This window comes from Prionailurus viverrinus, chromosome A1, assembly GCF_022837055.1.
Source record: "Prionailurus viverrinus isolate Anna chromosome A1, UM_Priviv_1.0, whole genome shotgun sequence".
Taxonomy (NCBI): Eukaryota; Metazoa; Chordata; class Mammalia; order Carnivora; family Felidae; genus Prionailurus; species Prionailurus viverrinus.
In genome coordinates, this window is record NC_062561.1 from 14,079,810 (window position 1) to 14,098,917 (window position 19,108).

Genomic DNA, 19,108 nt, shown 5'->3' on the forward strand with positions numbered 1-19,108 from the left:
CCTTGAGCCTCAGTTTTTATCCCACATGAGTAAACCTATACTCCTTTCTTACTGAGTTTTAAGGATAAATGATACGGTAGATTTAAAAGAGTTAATCACAGTACATTGCAATATGATGCTTTGAATATTTGGCAAAAGGTAATAGGTGCAATTTAACCTGTAATTCTGGTAAAAACAGGTCATATCTTAAGTATAATAAGATATTTATCTTAAATATAAAATTTAAACATGAAATACTAGTATCATTTAGATCAGTAGATAAGTATTTCTACTATATTATTACTATTATTCAAGATTTGAAACAAATAAAACACATAATTATTAGGGAGGAGGAAATAATGTTTGTAAAGGCTTTGATTATATACCTCAAAACCTAAGAAAATCGTCTCTGGAACTGTTAAGAAATGAAATGTCACCCAAACTCAGTGTCTTATTTGTGTCTGGCAGTGAATCTGAGTTGGGTCCATGAATGAAGCTAAACTGAAGTCTGGTGCACTGGTCCTTTGCAATGCCTAGTTTGTAATTTCTGTCAAGTGCCTGGGATATAGGTTGTGAGATAATCTATATACTTTGTCAGCTGAAGTAAAGATAGGTTTGATATCCATCATTAAAATTGAGAAGTCTGTTCCAAATAATATATACACAGCTACTCCTTCCTCCTGAAGATGGAACTCAAATAAATCCTCTCTACTTGAGTGTGAGATGGACTTGCTGGCTTTTTTCCAAAGGATAGTGAAACCTGGCAGTGATTTCCCCTATTGATTAAGGCTGACATCAACAGTCCTGTATCATGTTGATATCATGTATTCCCTGATATGACGTAATGAGAAAGGCACTTCATCTCTGTGGTATTCTTCTAAAAGTAATAATAATAATCCCAGTCTAGTCCAGAGAAATTATCATTTATCCCCAAATTGAGGGATATTCTACAAAATACTTGACCAATACTCTGCAAAACTGTCAAAGGGCATGAGAAACAAGGAACAGGAAAACTGCTGCAGAGCAGAGGAGTTTAAGGACATATGATGACTAAATGAAAGGTGGTATTCTGGATTGGGTCCTGAACAGAAAAAGGACATTAGGGAAAACGGGTAAAATATTAATAAAAGTCTGTAGTTTAGTTAAAACATTATACTTATGTTGATTTCTTAGTTTTTACATATGTATCATGATTAGATAAGATATTAACAAATGGGGAAGTTGGGTAAATAATATATGGGTACTCTCTGTACTATCTTTTCAACATTTCTGTAAATCTTAAAAATTTTCAAAATAAAAAGCTATATAAAACTGAAAAACTTAACTTGGGTGTATGCTTCAATAGAAAGCCAAACTGTTCTTTCATGGAAGTGGTCTGATTATAGTTATCCTCAGAACAGAATCTAACAAATCATTCAAATAGATGATCAAAATGCCTAAACGGCTGTACTGTAATACAACTATGATAATTTTAGCTTATAAAAATTTAAAAGCCTATGTTATTGAATGTTCATTGTGAAAATAAAAATTCTCAACCAAGTATATCTGTCTGATGTCTTAACTTTAAACCCTGTAATTTCTGGGTGAATTCTCCAAGTTAATCACACTCTAAATGAATCAGCTTGCTGTGTGTAGTGTTGACTACAGGCCTGAGAGTTATATACTGACAGTTGTTTTAACCTAATGGTTTCTTTTTCAACTAGTTGAAATTACCCAGTTTTTCTGGCAGAACCAATTGTCTGTTAACAAAAAGTAGTGATGTAGGTTCTGGGAGTATGAGAGGTGGAAAGAAGTTTCCTTCCCATATATTTTCAACATCTAACCTATTGGCTTTCTTCAGGCAAATGTTGGTCCCTATGTGTACCTGGGGTAGCAGCAGAGAAAACAAGACAACTGGTGAGGGGTTTTCTCTCCCATGGGAATGACAGGCAGCTGAAGAACTATGTTAGAAGCCTAAAGAAAAGACTAAAAAGCAGCAAATTTTGAGAGATCATTTTTCTGTCAAAGATCTCTGCCTCTTACTTTCTCTCCTTTGCACCCCCCCTCCCTCCTGAGAGGTGTTAACTTTGGCTTCTGTGTAAGTGACCACCAGAAGGCCAAGAAGTATCTGAAATGATGGGTTGAATCTTCCCTGTCCTTGAATTTGTGGGAGTGCAGGAATATTGGAATGCCACAATGCTAGCTCCAGGACTTAACAACAAGCTAGGCTTTATACTACAGATCAGTTATCTTAGGCGGTCCTCTACCTTATAGCACCTGCAGGGATCCCATCATGTAAAACCCACAGCAGTGAGATCTGACCTCAACTGTGTAAAAAAGAAAAATAGCAACTCATTAAAGGCTAGTAGCCAGAGACAGGAGATAAGAGAGAGTCATCAAACTATGTACTCAATGAAATAGAACTAGTGGAGGGGGCTATGGTGGAATCTTTGAATTTTATTTTTAAGAAGAGCATTTAAGATTCAAGTAGGGAACCAAAAATGATATTCTGCCTCGTTAGCTCATGACTTGTTTTCCAGTCCATCCAAATTAGTGGACTGTAAGTTCCCAAAGCATGGGTCCAAAAATAGAAAGAGAAAAGATAAAGAATATAGGAGACTAAACATGTGAATAAGAATTCTTATAGGAGAAAAATAGTGGGTAAAACAATACCCTGAAATACTTTGTACTACTAGAAACTTAGAAATTTTGAATAAAATACAACAGAAATCCTTTCAGATGTATAGCTGAGCACAGAAAAGTAGTTAAATTCTCATATGCCAAAAATGAAAATCAAACATAATGGGAGAAATAATTCTTAAGAAACAAGGTAATATTAAAACAAACCATGAAGCTTTAAAAAAATCACAGTAACTTCTAGAAATTAAAAGGTAGTAATTAAAATTAACTCCATGGACATGTTAAACAGATGAGATAAAACTTAAGAAAGAATTGGTGAGCTGAAAGATAGCAATGAAGAAATTACCCAGAATGTAGCATCAAGAGACAAAGATGACAAATAAGAAAGGAGGTTAAGAGATGGAAAAAGAATGAAAGTTTTCATAGAATAAAATACCCAGGAATGAATTTAACCAAGGATATAAAAGATCTACAAACAAAACTAAACCTAAACTAAACTAAAAGTAAAGCTAAAACTGAAAACTAAAAGTATGCTTGATTAGCATATTCATTATTCTCAAACACACACAAAAATATAAAACTTGTCAGTGGAAGTCATAAAATTGTCCAAAATGTAAATAAATTGTCATAAAGATGACTTGCCACCCACAATTCAATTAAGAAATCACTGATAAAAATCCAACTAATACAATGGAAATGTACATGTTGTAAATAACTCACAACAAGAAATTACTGTACACATTATAAAGTGTTTAGAATCAAAACTGAGAATTTTGTGTATTTACACTTCTAAGAGTTGGCCTAAGTAGTATTGGAGGCAACTGATAGTCATAAATATTTATATTAAAAAAAGAAAGGTGATGGGGCACCTGGGTGGCTCAGTCAGTTGAGCGTCCGACTTCGGCTCAGGTCATGATCTCGCGGCTTGTGAGTTTGAGCCCCGCGTCAGGCTTTGTGCTGACAGCTCGGAGCCTGGAGCCTGCTTCGGATTCTGTGTCCCTCTCTAGCTCTGCCCCTCCCTCGCTCATGCTCTGTCTGTCTCTCTCTCAAGGATAAATAAAACATTTTTTAAAAATTAAAAATAAAGTGTTTTGCCTTTTCCCCCCTAGGTTTTTAATTTTATGCTGAATGTAAGGATAGTTTAACATCAGAATATCCTTTAATATAATCTCCTTATTAACACAGTGAAGAATAGCTATGTAATTACGCAAATGGATACAAACAATTTTGGTAAAATTCAGTATCCATTCATCATCAAAATTCCTAGGAAAGCAGGAATAGGAAATGATTTCTTTAACCTGATAAGGCCTGTCTCCTTGGAAGTAACCATCGTCCTGTTTAGTAGTAAAATATTAGAAGCATTCCCCTTCAATAGCTACAAGTTAATGTAAGCCTGTTTTCACCAGCCCTATTCAAGATCATATTAAACAGTATACTGACATTCATAGAACAGTCAGCAAATTGTTTTAAGTGTAGAATATATAATGGGCTGGGCTATAAAACATAAAACAAGTTTCAATAAATTTAAAAGAATTGAGATCAAACAACATGTTTTCTTTGACCACAACAAAATTAAGTAAGAAACCAACAGCAGAAAGAGCTTTGGTAAATTGCTTGATAGTAAGAACCCCTAGGTCAAAGAAATCTCAAAGCAAAATAGAAAATAGTTTGATTTGTATAAATCCACAACATACAACATATAACCAGAGCATATAACAACTAACTGAATTCTCATGCATTGCTGATGGGAATGTAAAATGCTCTAGCCATGTTCCAGAAGAGTTTTCTAATTTCTTAAAAAATGTAACACTTACCACATACCCTGGCATTTCCATGCTTGCGTACCTACTTGGGAGAAATGACGGCATATGTCCACAACTGGACTTGTGCATGGATGTTTTTAATACCATTATCCAGAATAGTTCAAAACTGGAAATAATCCAAAATTCCATTAATTAGTGAATGGATAAACAAAGTATCATATGTCCATACAATGGAATACCAATGCACAATTAAAAGGAAACAAACTACTGATGCACACTATGACATTAATGAGTCCTAAAAATCATTATGCTAAATGGAAGAGGCCTGATGGAGAAGAGCACGTGTTACATGTTTTCATTCATATGAAATCTCCAGAATGCAGTTAGTGATTATTATATTGGGCTAGTGATGGGAGTGGGGATTGACTACAAGGCACAAGAGAATTTTTTGGGGTGATGAAAATGTTGGAACTGGAAATTGATGATAGTTGCGTGACTCTGTAAGGTTTTCAAATAATTACTAAATTATACTTACATGAATTTTATGTTCATGTTGGTGAGAGAAGCTGCTGGTCAAATGCATTTACACTTTGATGGTACAAGTTACACTTTGATGGTACAAAGTACCACTTTGATGGTAAATTGCAGAGAGTCTCGTAAAATTAAATATAAAAGCTTTTAACACCCATCATTTCAGTTACAAGAATTTATTCTAAGTAAATAGTCATGGATATATGCCCAAAGATTTACCTAAAAGGGCAAAGTTTTGTTCATGGTAGAAAAAAAAATTGGAAATAGCATCAATGTCAACAGTCATCAATGGATGTAATGTGCTGCATACTTATTATATTTAATGACTGAAAATTCAAGACAGGATAACAGGAAAAAAAGTATAAATTACCTTATACAGAATTAGTTTCATCATATTGATATCATCTATATTTATCACCATATTTGTATACATAGTCATTAATCTAGAAGAACATAAACTGACACTTTATAATGATTTTCTCTGAGTTATGGAAATTATGGGTTTCTTTTACCTTTGTCTTGTTTCAACATACTGTCTGAGTTTGTTACAAGAAGTATTCTTTGACTATCCAAAAAAAAAAAAAAAAGGCTTGTTTATTTTGTGAAGAAGAAAATTGGATTATATTTTCATTGGGATGTTAGTAAGCTAATAAATGTATAATTTGTATGACATTAAAAGGTTACTCTTTTTTTAAAAAAGATTACATTCTTAATCCAAATGGACAGAAATCCTGTAAAATTCAAAGGGTAAAGCAAATAGGCACTAAAGCCTGAAGTCTGTTTAGGTCTTAAAGTTAAGGTTCAAAATTTTAGTATCTCTAGTCTAAGCCCTATTGAAGTCTTTTTGAGATGAATGCATTGAGTTGGGTCTTTCATTAGGGATTCTGTGGGAAACAAAGTCACATGGGGATCATGGGGAGTATAGCTCACCCACACTCTGCCTGAGATCATGGATGGCATTTTTGGCTATCTCTTCAGTGCTGTGCAGCAAAAATTATTGATAAACATTGTTTTAAAGCAAACTGCAGGATGAAGCTGACCCATCTCTTCTCTGGTATATATGGAAGATTCTTCAATTCCCCCACAAAAGGCTAGAATATAGCTGCTCTATAGAAATTTACATTATAGAAGATAATCAGAAGGGCATGAATTTCTTTAGTAGCTGAAATTATACTGGTGTAGGTAAGAGATTATTGTAAATTCCTAATTAGGCTATTCCAGGTAGCCTAATTTGGATAACTTTTTACCAGCTTCATGTATCAGAGAGATATATAAAGGAATACACTTTGGCATTTGTTCTTTCTTGATTAGGGAGCAAATGAAAGTTTAAGTCGTCCTTGCCTTGGGTGTCGCCTGAATTGGAAAATACTTAAAGCCTTCCCCTCTATAATCCCATAATATCCATTAGTCCTGATTTTTAAAAAATTTTTAATGACCAGTTGACCTTTTTTCAGTCATGTTTAAGTGTTTCGCAAACACAGCCACAAGACAAACAGGTGCCTAAGCTCTTGGGTTTCAGTTATTTTGCTGTTTCCCTCCCTGGACTGAGGAGAATTAGGTGGGGGGAAACAGCTGCCCTGTGTCTTTTGTTGTACAGTGTGGAGCTTGGAGGCTGATGTTAGAAGAGAGGATTTCCAGGTGAGTGGTACCCAGATAAATGGTTCATTATTTGATTTCTGTATTAATTAAAGTAACAATGGCTGCTGCAGCAGACAGACACAATTTTAGCTGCTTATCAAACTAGTAGTTTCTTATTCATTGAAAATCCAAATGGGTGTTCCACAGTAGGTGGCTTTCTTGCAAGCTGTGATTTAGAGACCTGGGCTGCTGCTTCCATCTTGTCCTCCCTGTCTTCGTCATGTGGCTCCTGTGTTTCTGCCTTGGAGACAGAGCATGGAAGACATGCATGAGTGCTTTTCTGTGGGCCAGGCCTGAAAATGGTTCATGACTTTCCTGCTCACATTCCACTGGCTAAAACTCAGTTAAATGGTCACACCTGAGTGTAAAAGAGGCTGGAATTGGTAGTATACCTGTGCTCTCAGGAAGAAAGGAATACGAATTGGTGAATACCCAATTTATATCAGTGTTGCCAGATCTGAATAGGGAACAATAGCAAATCAAGGTAAGAAATGAAATGCCTTGGGTTGAGAGCCAAGAGGATCCAGATCTTGAATTCGAAGACAGTGACACAAGTGAGAGGCTCATAGCAATTCCCTGAGATAGAACTAAATGTTGTAGGAAACCCTGAGTACAGCCTTCTATTCTATTTATGGATTTGGTGTGGGGAGGACAGTTAACTGAGCCAATAGTAAGTAATTAAGAAAGTTTTTTTGTGTGTGTTTCTCTCTCTCTCTCTCTCTCTCAGTTTTAAATCCAATGGCAGACCACAAATACAAGCAATAATGAGCTAAGCATCCGTCTCTTGATTTCTACTCAGGTCTGCTCATGGTTCATGAGTTTGAGCCCTGCATCGAGCTCTGTGCTAACAGTGAAGAGCCTGCTCTGGATTCTCTTTCTCCCTGTCTCTGTCCCTCCCTTTCTCTCTCTCAAAATAAATAAATAAATAAACAAACATGTATAGACTTTAAATTTAGACAGAAAGGATTTAAAAATTTTGTGGTCTCTGTATTAGTGGAAACTAATAGTTTTAAACTTAATAAAAATAACTCCTAAATAGTTCATTAAAAATTTGAAAATAATAACTGTCAACATTTATATAATATTTATAATTTGTATATTTCACATTTTATATGAGGAGTGTTTAAATAGTGTTTTTGGAACTTTAGAAGATAGCTGTGTTATAAATGTTATTTTACTGCAGATGGAAGTTAGTAAAAATAATTACTTGTATGATTTTGTATCTGCTTAATAGATTGTACTTTCTAAACCCAAAGTCATGTGATTAGGTAATCAAATGTATTTCATAGTGTTTTTTTTTCTTTCCCCCTTTTTCTCCAGGAGAAAAGTGGAAATTATGCATACTCATAGTCTTTTCACTCTTCTTGGAGAAAGGCTGATGTTGCATACAAACACTGTGACTGTCACCACATACAACACACTTTATGAGGTAAAAAAAAATGTGATGACGATTTAAAATGTATTTAGTGGAAACCTTCTATGTAATTGGGATCAGTAGTTGGTCAGTTAATCAAAAAGCCAGAAATCATTATTTTCAAAAATGAACACATACTTACATTTTAAAATTTTATTTTAAAACATACCCATGTACATTTATTTGCCCATCTTTTTATGTCAGTCCAAGGTGTTTTCTTTTAGTATGGGTTGGCTAATTGACTTTGTTCAGTGTTTCTCATACAAACCACACCTATTATATTATATATTAGGTCTTTCCCTCCCTCCGCCTCTGCTAATTCTTTCTATCTCTGTCTCCTTTGAAACTACCAACATTAACCTAGAGTTGATAGTGAGGTAAATTATAGGTAAAAATTATTTGTGAAAGCAGTATCTGGAAAGAGCAGTAGATTTTATCATCTCAATTCACAAATCCTTTTTTCATCATTTCTACCATATAGCCATATAGCTTGAGCTCTGTATTTTCTATGAAATGCACACACTACCTCCCAAAGTAGCTGTTTTTATTTTTAAGGACCAGTAAAATATGAGTAATAATCCCCGTGTTAACCTTAAAACCTTAATTCTACTCTCCTACAACTGGTCTTTGGTGGCCCTAGTTCTTTTCTCTAGTACAAGGATTAGCAAACTTACTAACACCTGTCTGTGTGGCTAGGCGCCAAGGCTAGTTTTTCTGTCTTTAAATGGTTGAAAGTAAGCAAAAGAAAAATAAAATATGACATATAAAAATGATATGAAATTAAATGTCAGTGTCCATAAATACTTTTGTTGGAACAACCCCTGTGCTCATTCCTGTACATACTACTGGTGGTTGCTTTTGCGTCACAGCAGCAGAGTTGAGTAGGTGCAACAGAGAATGTTTGTCACGTTCTCATCACACTTTGCATGCTGCTCTGTTGCACTACAGATCACGGCATGTGGTGACTTGATAGTGTTTCACGTATCACAGGTATTTTAAGTCTAGCTTTTTGTTTAATACCAGTGCATAACCGTCATGTCAGAATAAGAAAAGTGGACTTCAGGTCTCACACGTCTAAAATACAGTGGAGTGTGAATTATTTTGTTACAGATTTAGGTGGCAAAGCATTTTATCTGTTACACAAGGACACTGTTACACATTGACGCTAATAGATTAAACACTTGTAATAACATCCTTCACTCAGAAAAATAGTAGGCAGAAAATAAAAAATATCATCATTGCAGATTTCTCCACAAGAGTAAAAAAATGAAGTGAGAGACATTGAGGGCAAATGCTAAAATTCTTAATGGCACAGTATATCTCAATTCTAGTTTTGGGTGGCCCACAAGTAGAGGATAGTTTTTACATTTTTAAATGACCAGAATAAAAGAAGAATATTTTGTGATGTATAATTTTATGAAATTCAAATTTCATACTTGTAAATAAAGTTTTATTGGAAGGTAGTCACGTTTATTCACTTAGTCTATGAGTGATTTCAAACCATAATGACAAGGTTGAGTTGTGAGAGACCATATGACCCACAAATCCTAAAATAGTTTTCTATCTACCTTTCTGTAAAAATTTTGCTACAAAGATAAAATTCTCTCTCTGCTGTAACAGAGAAATATCTCTCCACTCTTTTGTCATTTTTATTAAAAAGTACATTTTAATCTGATATCAGAATTAATATGCATTCATTATAGAGTTTTGGAAAATACAGAAAAACACCAAAAAAAATTTACTTCTGGTGTCTCCATCAGTACTGAATTATATATAAAGTTTTTTGTCAGCTCACATACACATACAGACACACATACAAAAAACTCATGAAATATCATCCTCCCCATAGCTTTGGGTTCTCCTTTTTGCACTTAACAACATACTGCAAATATTTTTATTATAAAATGTTCATCATAGTTGGGAGGGCAAAGTTTTCTGGTAAAGGGCCAGATGCTAGATATTTATAGGCTTTGTGGTAGTCTTAGTTTGTCTAGACTGCTGTAACAGAATACCACAGACCAGGTGGCTTATAAACAACGGAAATTTGTATCTCACGGTTTGGGAGGCTGGCAAGTCCAATATCCAGGCACTGGCGGATTTGGTGTTTGGTGAGGACTCACTCCATGGTTTATAAACCATCTTTTCACTGTGTTCTCCCATGGCAGTAGTGTCAAGGGAGTTCTTAGATTTCTTTTATAAAGGGTCATAGTCTGACCTTCATGAGGGTTCCCAAGCCCTAAACACCTTCTAAAAGGCTCCACACCTCTTAATACCATGACACCGGGGATTGGTTTGCAAGATGAGAATTAGTGGGGACACAAACATTCAGTCTCTAGCAGCAGGCTTTATGGTGTCTGTGGGACTACTCAGCTCTGCAGTTGTGGCTCAGAAGCAGTTGTAGACACTGTGAGACAAATGGGTGCGCTGGACAATAAAACTGTATTGTATCTGTTTTATTTTATATCTGTTTACAAAAGCAGATGGTATCCTGGATAGTATTTTGGCCTCAGGTCTGTAACATTACTTTCAGCTGTTTTATTTCATCTTTTTTTTCCGTTTTGTCTTATCATCATTAAATTTAAGAGTAAATTAAAAAACTTTGCTCTGTTTCTTTCATTTTTAAGCCTAATATTACAACTTTGTGTTATTCATTCATCTAATTACATGATTTGTAAATGCTTATCGTCCAGAACACTGGGTATTACCGTAGTGGTTTTTTTTTTTTTAGTATTGCTCCAATATTTGACCTACAAAACTGAATAAGCATTAATAATAGAAAAGCCTACCGTATACAAATCATCTTGATTCTGATATTATATTTCCCTAATAATAGTAACTGTTTTGGAGGGTGTATTTCCTGTGACAGTCACTTTGGTATAAGTACTTTTCATACATTATCTCAGAGTCTTACAACAACCCTATGAAACTAGATTTTTGTTGTTGTTGTTGCCTTTTTAAACAAACAGAATCACAGGTTAAACAGTTTTTTTTCTGTGTCTCACCATTAATAATAAATGGTCATAAGATAGGCAGATTCCATAATGTATGTGCATAAGGTAAAAAATGTCAGAATCTGCCTTTGGTGGACAACATGAAAGTCCTCTGAATCAAAACTGTGCTACAATATCATATTAGAGCTCTTTCTATTTGTGTTTCTATCTTGGTTTTTTCAGACTAATCCTTCTCTGGTTGATGATGTCTATACATGTTTTTTAAATCATTTTTTGCCTACATGAATTTCAAACCCCCTGCTTGTTTTAACCAATTAGTGTCAAAAGAGTAGAATGTCTTTGTAGTTAGTGAAACCTTATATTAAAATAAGAATGTAGCATAATATATTATGTTGAATTTGAAAAATCATTAGGTACTTAACCTTAAAGTAAGAACATATGTATTTCTATTAGTTTTCTTGAAAAGTGGCTCAATAGCAAATGCAGCACTATTTTTACCTACCATCTATACTCATATGCACTCTCTTAGTATCCAGATTTTAATCTCTAATGATATTCTACAGTAAAAAAGCCAAGTTGTTGCTGATTCCGTGTCTTAAGTGGAGAAAGTATGGATAAGTTTAGATCTTCTGATATTGGATATTGGATGTTGCAGATAAAGGAACTAACTTACAAGGTCTCTGACCAATTTGAGTGTAATATATGCTTTTTTTTTATTATTTTTTTTAATTTTTTTTTTAACATTTATTTATTTTTGAGACAGAGAGAGACAGAGCATGAATGGGGGAGGGTCAGAGAGAGGGAGACACAGAATCTGAAACAGGCTCCAGGCTCTGAGCTGTCAGCACAGAGCCCGACGCGGGGCTCGAACTCACGGACCGCGAGATCATGACCTGAGCCAAAGTCGGCCGCTTAACCAACTGAGCCACCCAGGCGCCCCTGCTTTTAAAGTAGAATAATAATCATGGTTAATTGGAAAGATGGACTAAGTTAATTATACTCTAAAAAAGAAAAACTTAACACAAGTATACAAAAAGCCAAAAAAGAAAGATGGTTATGATATGATTGGGTTGCACTGTTGATCCCATAAAAAAGTAGAAGGGGTCTTAGCATAAGCTTTAGTACCACTAACAAGCCATATTATGTTATTAGACTGCAGGATGGTGGATGACTAATTCTAGATTACCAAAGTTAAAAGACTGTATGTACCGTTTTGGAAGGTAGCATCAGGTCACAGAAAATTAAAACTCATGTGACAGGTTTGAACTTAATTCTCATTAACACAGTAAGTGAAATTTAACTGTAACCGGAAAACTCAGCCTCAAAACCTGCAGCTTGAGTTTGATTATCCTTGTGAGTAAGCATCGAACAGGGCCTACATCCCTGGCAAGAATGATTTGGTTGATAATCTTCAGTTTGAAAGCTCTTTTACCTTCATTTCCATTTTGGTTTGGGGAAATTAACTTCACCCCAAACAATGTATCAAAATCAATATCACTACAACTGTAGTAAAGTATAAAATGAAGCACAGAAATAATCAAGAACTTTGTGAAGCCTATGATCTTGGTAATGATATTTTAGCATATGAGTTTTTTTTTTAAAGTTTTTGGAAGGCCAGTTAAGATAAGGACTATGCCACTGTCATCTTTAAAATTCTAAATCTGGGGCACCTGGGTGGCTCAGTTGGTTAACTGTCAGACTTTGGCTCAGGTCATGATACAGTTCACGAGTTTGAGCCTCACTCACATCGGGCTCTCTGCTGTCAGCACAGAGCCCACTTCAAATCCTCTGTCCCCCTCTTTCTCTGCTCCCCCCTGCTTGTGCTCACTTTCTCTCTCTCTCAAAAAATAAATAAATAAACTTAAAAAAACAAAGAAATCTCTCTTTTAAAAAAAATTCTAAGTCTGGTAATGCCTATAATAGAATAAATAACAAATATTAAAGGACAAAGTAACTAAGACCTTTTGGCAAGATATAGCAGATACCATTGTATAAAAGATGTAAAGATCTATCTCAGTTCTGAAAATTTTTAAAAATTATTAAGGAAATATCCCTGTCTCGTAGTTTTCTGAGCTGAATTTATTCTTATAGGTCCTATGCTAAGAAGTAAGTTGGCTTTACTGAACTCCTCTTTGAAATAACTCAAAATTATTTTTATATGAATACTTTTTGAGAATTACATTATTTGCAAAATTTGTATCTTAAGTTGATTTGCTTTATTTTTGCTTTTTTATTCCATCTCTAAATTATGGGTAATTATATTTTCTTAATACTTGTTAGGACTCTCAAACATACTTAAAAATATAATTTGGTAGATTTTAAAATGTCTTGTAAGCACAAAACTAGATTGTTCTGTTTGATATAGATCTTAACAACACTATTTGATTATTTACTGTATTAAGTATTGGGATATTAATTTTACCTCATAGGTTTGGGTTTACTATTTCTCTTTAAATATTGTTCCTATAATTCAGTTTTAAATATTAATGTAGAGAGAGGCAGCCAAGTGTGGGAACTTCTCATCTGAAGAGCTCAATGTCTTACAGAAATAATGAACTGATTTTTTTTTTTTAGTTTCAAGTTTTTATTTAAATTCCATTTAGTTAACATACAGTGTAATACTAGTTTCAAGAGTAGAATTTAGTGATTCATGCACCCAGTGCTCATCACAAGTTTTGTTTTGTTTTGTTTTGTTTAAATAAAAATGTGTATATATGTATTTTGGTTACTTTATCTTTTTCTGTTAGGGTATAACAGTTTCTGAACACAAAATTTTTACAAGGTGGTAGCATGCTTAAAACTTATAAATATCTAGTAATGAAACCCTTTTCTCAAAATTATAGACTCTCATAGGTGAACAGTATGTTAAATATCTTGTTCAAATATTCTTTTCACAGATAAAGAAACTAAGTGAAAAAAGTAATACAGCTTGTTCAAATTATAAAGATACGAAGATTCTCTGACCCCAGATACTTACAGTGGCAATTGGGTGTAACGGTGGGGTCAATAGTTTGCCATTTCAAGAAATAGCCTAGTACTACTTTTGTCTTAGAAATTGAACCTACTATCTAAAATGATTTATACATGATGAAGCTGGGGAGTGCGTAGGTCAGAGAGGAAGCTTTAACAGCTCCTGCTTAAGCCTAAACTCTTTCTGTGGCCCATGAGTTGTGAGATAATTCCATTTATAAAATAGAATTTAAATGTATAATGCTAGGCTCAGATCTGTGTATCTAAATACATATTTATCAAGTTACTTCCATGCTTATAATTCATTATTGTTCCTCAGCCCTGTCCAAAATGATTAGCCACTAGTCACAGGTGGCTATGGAATTCTTAAAATGTGGCTATGAATTGAGATGTGCTCTAAGGCTTAATGCATATTGGATTTCATGTCCGTATCTGGCTCTGAACCCTTCCTACAATTTTGGTTTTGTAGGGGCTGGGATTAGCTTCCTATGTGTATCTGTAATCAATACAAGTCAAACTCTCATGGCCCATCTTGAGTCATGTCCTTTCATTACAATGTTTATATCTATATTCATCTCTCCTTATTTATATCTCCTTATTTCCCTCCCTCTTTTAAAAACTCATATAGGTTCTTGGGGTGCTTGGGTGGCTCAGTTGGTTAAGCTTCTGACTTCAACTCAGGTCATATCTCATGGTTCGTGGGTTCGAGCTCTGCGTTGGGCTCTGTGCTGACAGCTCAGAGCCTGGAGTCTGCTTCAGATTTTTGTGTTTCCCACTCTCTCTTCTCCCCCACCCCCTGCCCCTTGTGTTCTGTCTATCAAAAATAAATGAACATTAAAAAAAAGGAACATGTATTTATGCCTGTCTCGACAATTAATTGATTCTTGAAATAATAGTTCCACCTAGCATCTATGTTTCTCATTCCAACTATGTAGCAGAGTGTGGGCACATAAATGGTTCTTAATAAGTACATGCTGGGTTGAGTTTCTAAATATGTTTTTGTAATTAAACTCATACTTGAATATGTTATAGTTTTCAAAACACTTTCACATATAGAGCCTTCTTTGATCTTCCTAGCAAGTTTATTAGGTAGGCAAGACCATTATTTTCCTCATCGTTAGAAGATTAAATACAGACTTAAAAAGGACAATATAAAATTGTAGATTTTTGGGGATAAATATTTTCTTTGCAATGAGGTTTCTTATTTTTGGGGTGAGACGGTTTTAACTAATCTTCATCATGGAAGAGTGTGGCCTGATCTTTCCCAAGCTTGTCTACAGTTATTTTTAATCTGTTTGTAACCAGAATTTTAGGGATGTGGTCCACTGGGCTGTAGGGTCACACCAGGGCTTTTTTTGGGCAGACTGGTGTGAAAACTTCTTGTATGCATACAAAACCACTGAATGTTCTTTGGTATTTTCAAATTCCTAGGATTTGCAAAGAAATTTTTGTCCCATGTGTCTGCTCCTTCTGATTAGTAGTGCATGTCTGTAGTGCAGTGTTCAGAAAATCCTGAGGCACTGTTCAGTTTCAACAACAAAGTGTTTGGTTTAAACACAATTATAGGCGTGAAGGAGAGAGGTTCTTAAACCCTGTATTTATCATTTTAGTGACGGTAGGTTAGTTTTAATTTCAAGGCAATACCTTTTTGATAAACATTCCTAATATACATTAAGTCAGTTTTCTATCTTTATCTCCTTTTTCTTCTTCTTTCTCATTTCTGAGAAGAAGGTCAGAAAAGTGCCTATACTGGATATCATGGTCTTTTTCTAATCAGAAGGGATCATTTCTGGCTTGTAATTAATTCCCTTTCCCCATCCTCAACTTTCATAATAATGGCTAAGTACAACTAGGCTCTCAACTTACTTTTATGGTTTCTCCATAGATAATGTACCTTACTGTAGGCTGAACTGAACGTTTCATTCAGAACTTAGCATATTAATTTAAACAGGAAATAAAATCACTAATATGAAATTATATTCTTATTAAGTATAGTCTCATTGGACTATACTCATGCAAGAATAGGTATACACAGGCTAAAGCCTAAAATACAGTGAACAGCCATATGTCCATTATTTATATATAATTCAGTTATCTATTCTTAAATTTAACAAATGTTTGAATATTGGCAGTGTGTCAGGCATTGTGCTGATTGCTAGGAATATAACAGTGAAAAAGATGTGTAAGAATCCAACACTCATAAAGACTGCTAAATTTTAGTGGAAAAAATTAGAAAATGTTTTAGAATTCTGTTTTTTTTCTTTATTTGGTTAATTTCTTGTCATTTTTTTTGTTATTTGAAAAAATAAGTTTAAAGAAAAATTCATTAGTAAATGACAAAGAGCCACATTTCTAATGAAGACTTTTCCTTTATCACACTTCATTTTGAAGTTGAGACCTAAGCTCAGACATTATTTTTTTTATTGCCTTACTTTCTAAGTTTTTAAAAATTAATGACATAAGAGTAAAATGTTTATACACCGTAAGTTTGCTAAGGATGTACAGTGTAAGGGTATTTCAAACAGAGTAATTCTTGGATTTCCTAATTAATCTTTCCTTCTGTCAATACTGGTTTGTTTTTGTCTTTATCCATAATAAACAAAATTTGAAAACTGAAGAATTAAAGAGTTTAGAAGTTTCAGAATGACTAGAGGACCCTTAGAAGAGAGTTTCATTTGATTTTGACAGAATTGACATTTTTTGCATTCTTTGTATATCTATATTTTTAAATTATGATTTAAATTATTTATTAAATGAAATTCAAATTCTTCATCTTTCAGATCTTGACAGAGCAAGTATGTACTCAAGTTGTACACAAACCACATCCAGAGCCAGATTCTACAGTGAAAATCCAGAATCCAAGTGAGCAAATAGCAATTTAAAAAAGAAAAATATATATATATATATGCTATACCTACAGCATAGGATATATATATATATATATATATATATATATATATATATAACCCTGTGACTTATCTACTGTGTAACTGGAAGTATGTAATTCTTAATTCCTTTCACCTATTTTGTTTGCCCATTTCCCTACCTCCCTCTCATTTGACAACCAGCAGTTCTCTAGTTCTGAGTGTATTTGTGGGGTTTTTTGGTTTGTTTGTTTGTTTGTTTGTTTAGATTCCACATGTAAGTCAAATCATATGGTATTTGACTTTCTCCCTCTAACTTATTTCTCTTAGCATAGTACTCTCTAGGTCCATGCATATTGTTGCAAAAGGCAAGATCTCATTTTACAACTAATATCCTAGTGTGTGTAAATACCACATCTTCTTGAGCTGTTTAGCTGCCAATGGACACTTAGGTTGTGTCCATATCTTGGCTATTATAAATTATGTTGCACTGAACATAGAGGTGCATATATCTTTTAGATTTAGTTTTTTGTTTGCTTTGGGTCAATACCCAGTAGTGGAATTACTGAATCATAATGGTAATTCTATTTTTAATTGTTGAAGACCCTTCATACTGTTTTTCACAGTGGCTGCACCAAATTACATTCTTACCAACAGTGCAGGAGAGTTCCCTTTTCTCCACATCCTCACCAACACTTGTTATTTCTTCTTTTTATTTATTTTCTTTAGCTATCCAAATGGAAGTTCTTTATGTTAATGCAGTAATGACATGATAACATGTGAAACTAAATCGAAACTTTTCCTAACCACCTTAATCATTACGGTGTTTACCATAGTTCATAATACTTCTAACTCACCTACCATAGGGCTAAGCTGAAAATGAGTAAAGGTTTTTGAGTGGAAGATATGCAGTTGTAAATCTTGACTTTTTTGTGTGCGTATTCACAGTGATTCTTAAGGTGGTGGCAACTTTGTTAAAAAACTCTACACCAAGTGCCGAACTGATGGAAGTTCGTCGTTTATTTTTATCTGACATGATAAAACTTTTCAGTAACAGTCGTGAAAATAGAAGGTAAGCAATTTCAATACTATAACAAAGCTTTATTCCGTAATTATTTTCTCTCCTTTATTTTTAGTCTCTTTCAAAAAGTTTTTCAAAACTTTCCCATGTTGCTAAATACTTGTAATTCTCCGAAAAGGCATTTTATGTTTCTTTGATCTAATGTACATTCATTATACTTACTTTTATATTTTTATTTGATCATGTGGGCATTATATTTTAATTGTGGATATGAGTACACATATTTAAGATGCACCATTCCTTCTGGTGATACCTGTGTGTTGTAATTGTGTTGGAGTTGCTCATATTCATCTCTGCTTTTCTCAGTTTCTGTCCGATAACTGATTATTGTGGTGCATTTTTAAGTTAGTTAAGACATGGGGTACAGTCTAAGGCTGTGGGTGCTTCCTGAGTCTTCAACAAATATGTATTGAATGTCTGGTATGTATCAAGCACTGTGCTGCACACAGATTGTCTCCGTGTTCAGTCTTGGCACAATTTAATGGGGAAGATAACAAGAAACGAGTGATTAATATGTAATGTGTTAAGTGCGTTGTGAGTGCTACAGGTGATGAGGAAGTAGAGAAACGATAACTAAATCTGACTGGGAGAGTTAGGAAACCAATTTGAAATGATAATTTGGATTTTTCCAGGTAGAAAAATGGGAGAAAATCATTCCAGGTATAGAATATAGAATGTGCAGAATGACTGTGCATCTTGCTTTACCTAGGTCAGATCATATTTTCACTCTTTATCTAAATTTAAAAATAGTAAATTCTAATATAATTCAGGTATTTTTAATGAGGTGGGATTTTTTTTGTTTGTTTGTTTTTAACCCACTAGATGCTTATTGCAGTGTTCAGTGTGGCAGGATTGGATGTTTTCTCTTGGCTATATCAATCCTAAAAATTCTGAGGAACAGAAGATTACCGAGATGGTCTACAATATCTTCCGGATTCTGTTGTATCATGCAATAAAATATGAATGGGGAGGATGGAGAGTCTGGGTTGATACACTCTCAATAGCTCATTCCAAGGTAAGGAGATGTAGCACTTTAGATCATCAGGGTTTCAGCTGTGGATTCAATGGCTATAAACACGCATCTGGTGCCATCTTGTGGGCATTTTACATTATGGCCGATTCCTTTATCTCCACTTTCTTTACTGTTTTTGGTTTTATTTTCTCTCTATTCTGTAACACTGTTAGAGCTTGAAATATTTTATAGATCATTTCATTGAAACCCCATGTTTATAAACCAGGGATTTTAGACCCCAGACGTAACCCCACATACGTTTTATAGCTCGAGTCTAAGCCAATAG

General features: G+C 34.2%; 1 protein-coding gene across 9 annotated transcripts in view; it reads left to right on the plus strand.

The window, feature by feature from the left end:
* The window catches only part of NBEA (neurobeachin), a 680,460-nt gene that overhangs the window by 187,253 nt on the left and 474,099 nt on the right, over positions 1-19,108 (plus strand). For all 9 annotated transcript variants that reach the window (XM_047854707.1, XM_047854709.1, XM_047854711.1 and 6 more), the window contains 4 exons: positions 7,851-7,959; positions 16,646-16,727; positions 17,678-17,801; positions 18,633-18,825. In XM_047854707.1, coding sequence (XP_047710663.1) covers positions 7,851-7,959; positions 16,646-16,727; positions 17,678-17,801; positions 18,633-18,825 — 508 coding nt within the window. The remainder of the gene's footprint in view (positions 1-7,850; positions 7,960-16,645; positions 16,728-17,677; positions 17,802-18,632; positions 18,826-19,108) is intronic.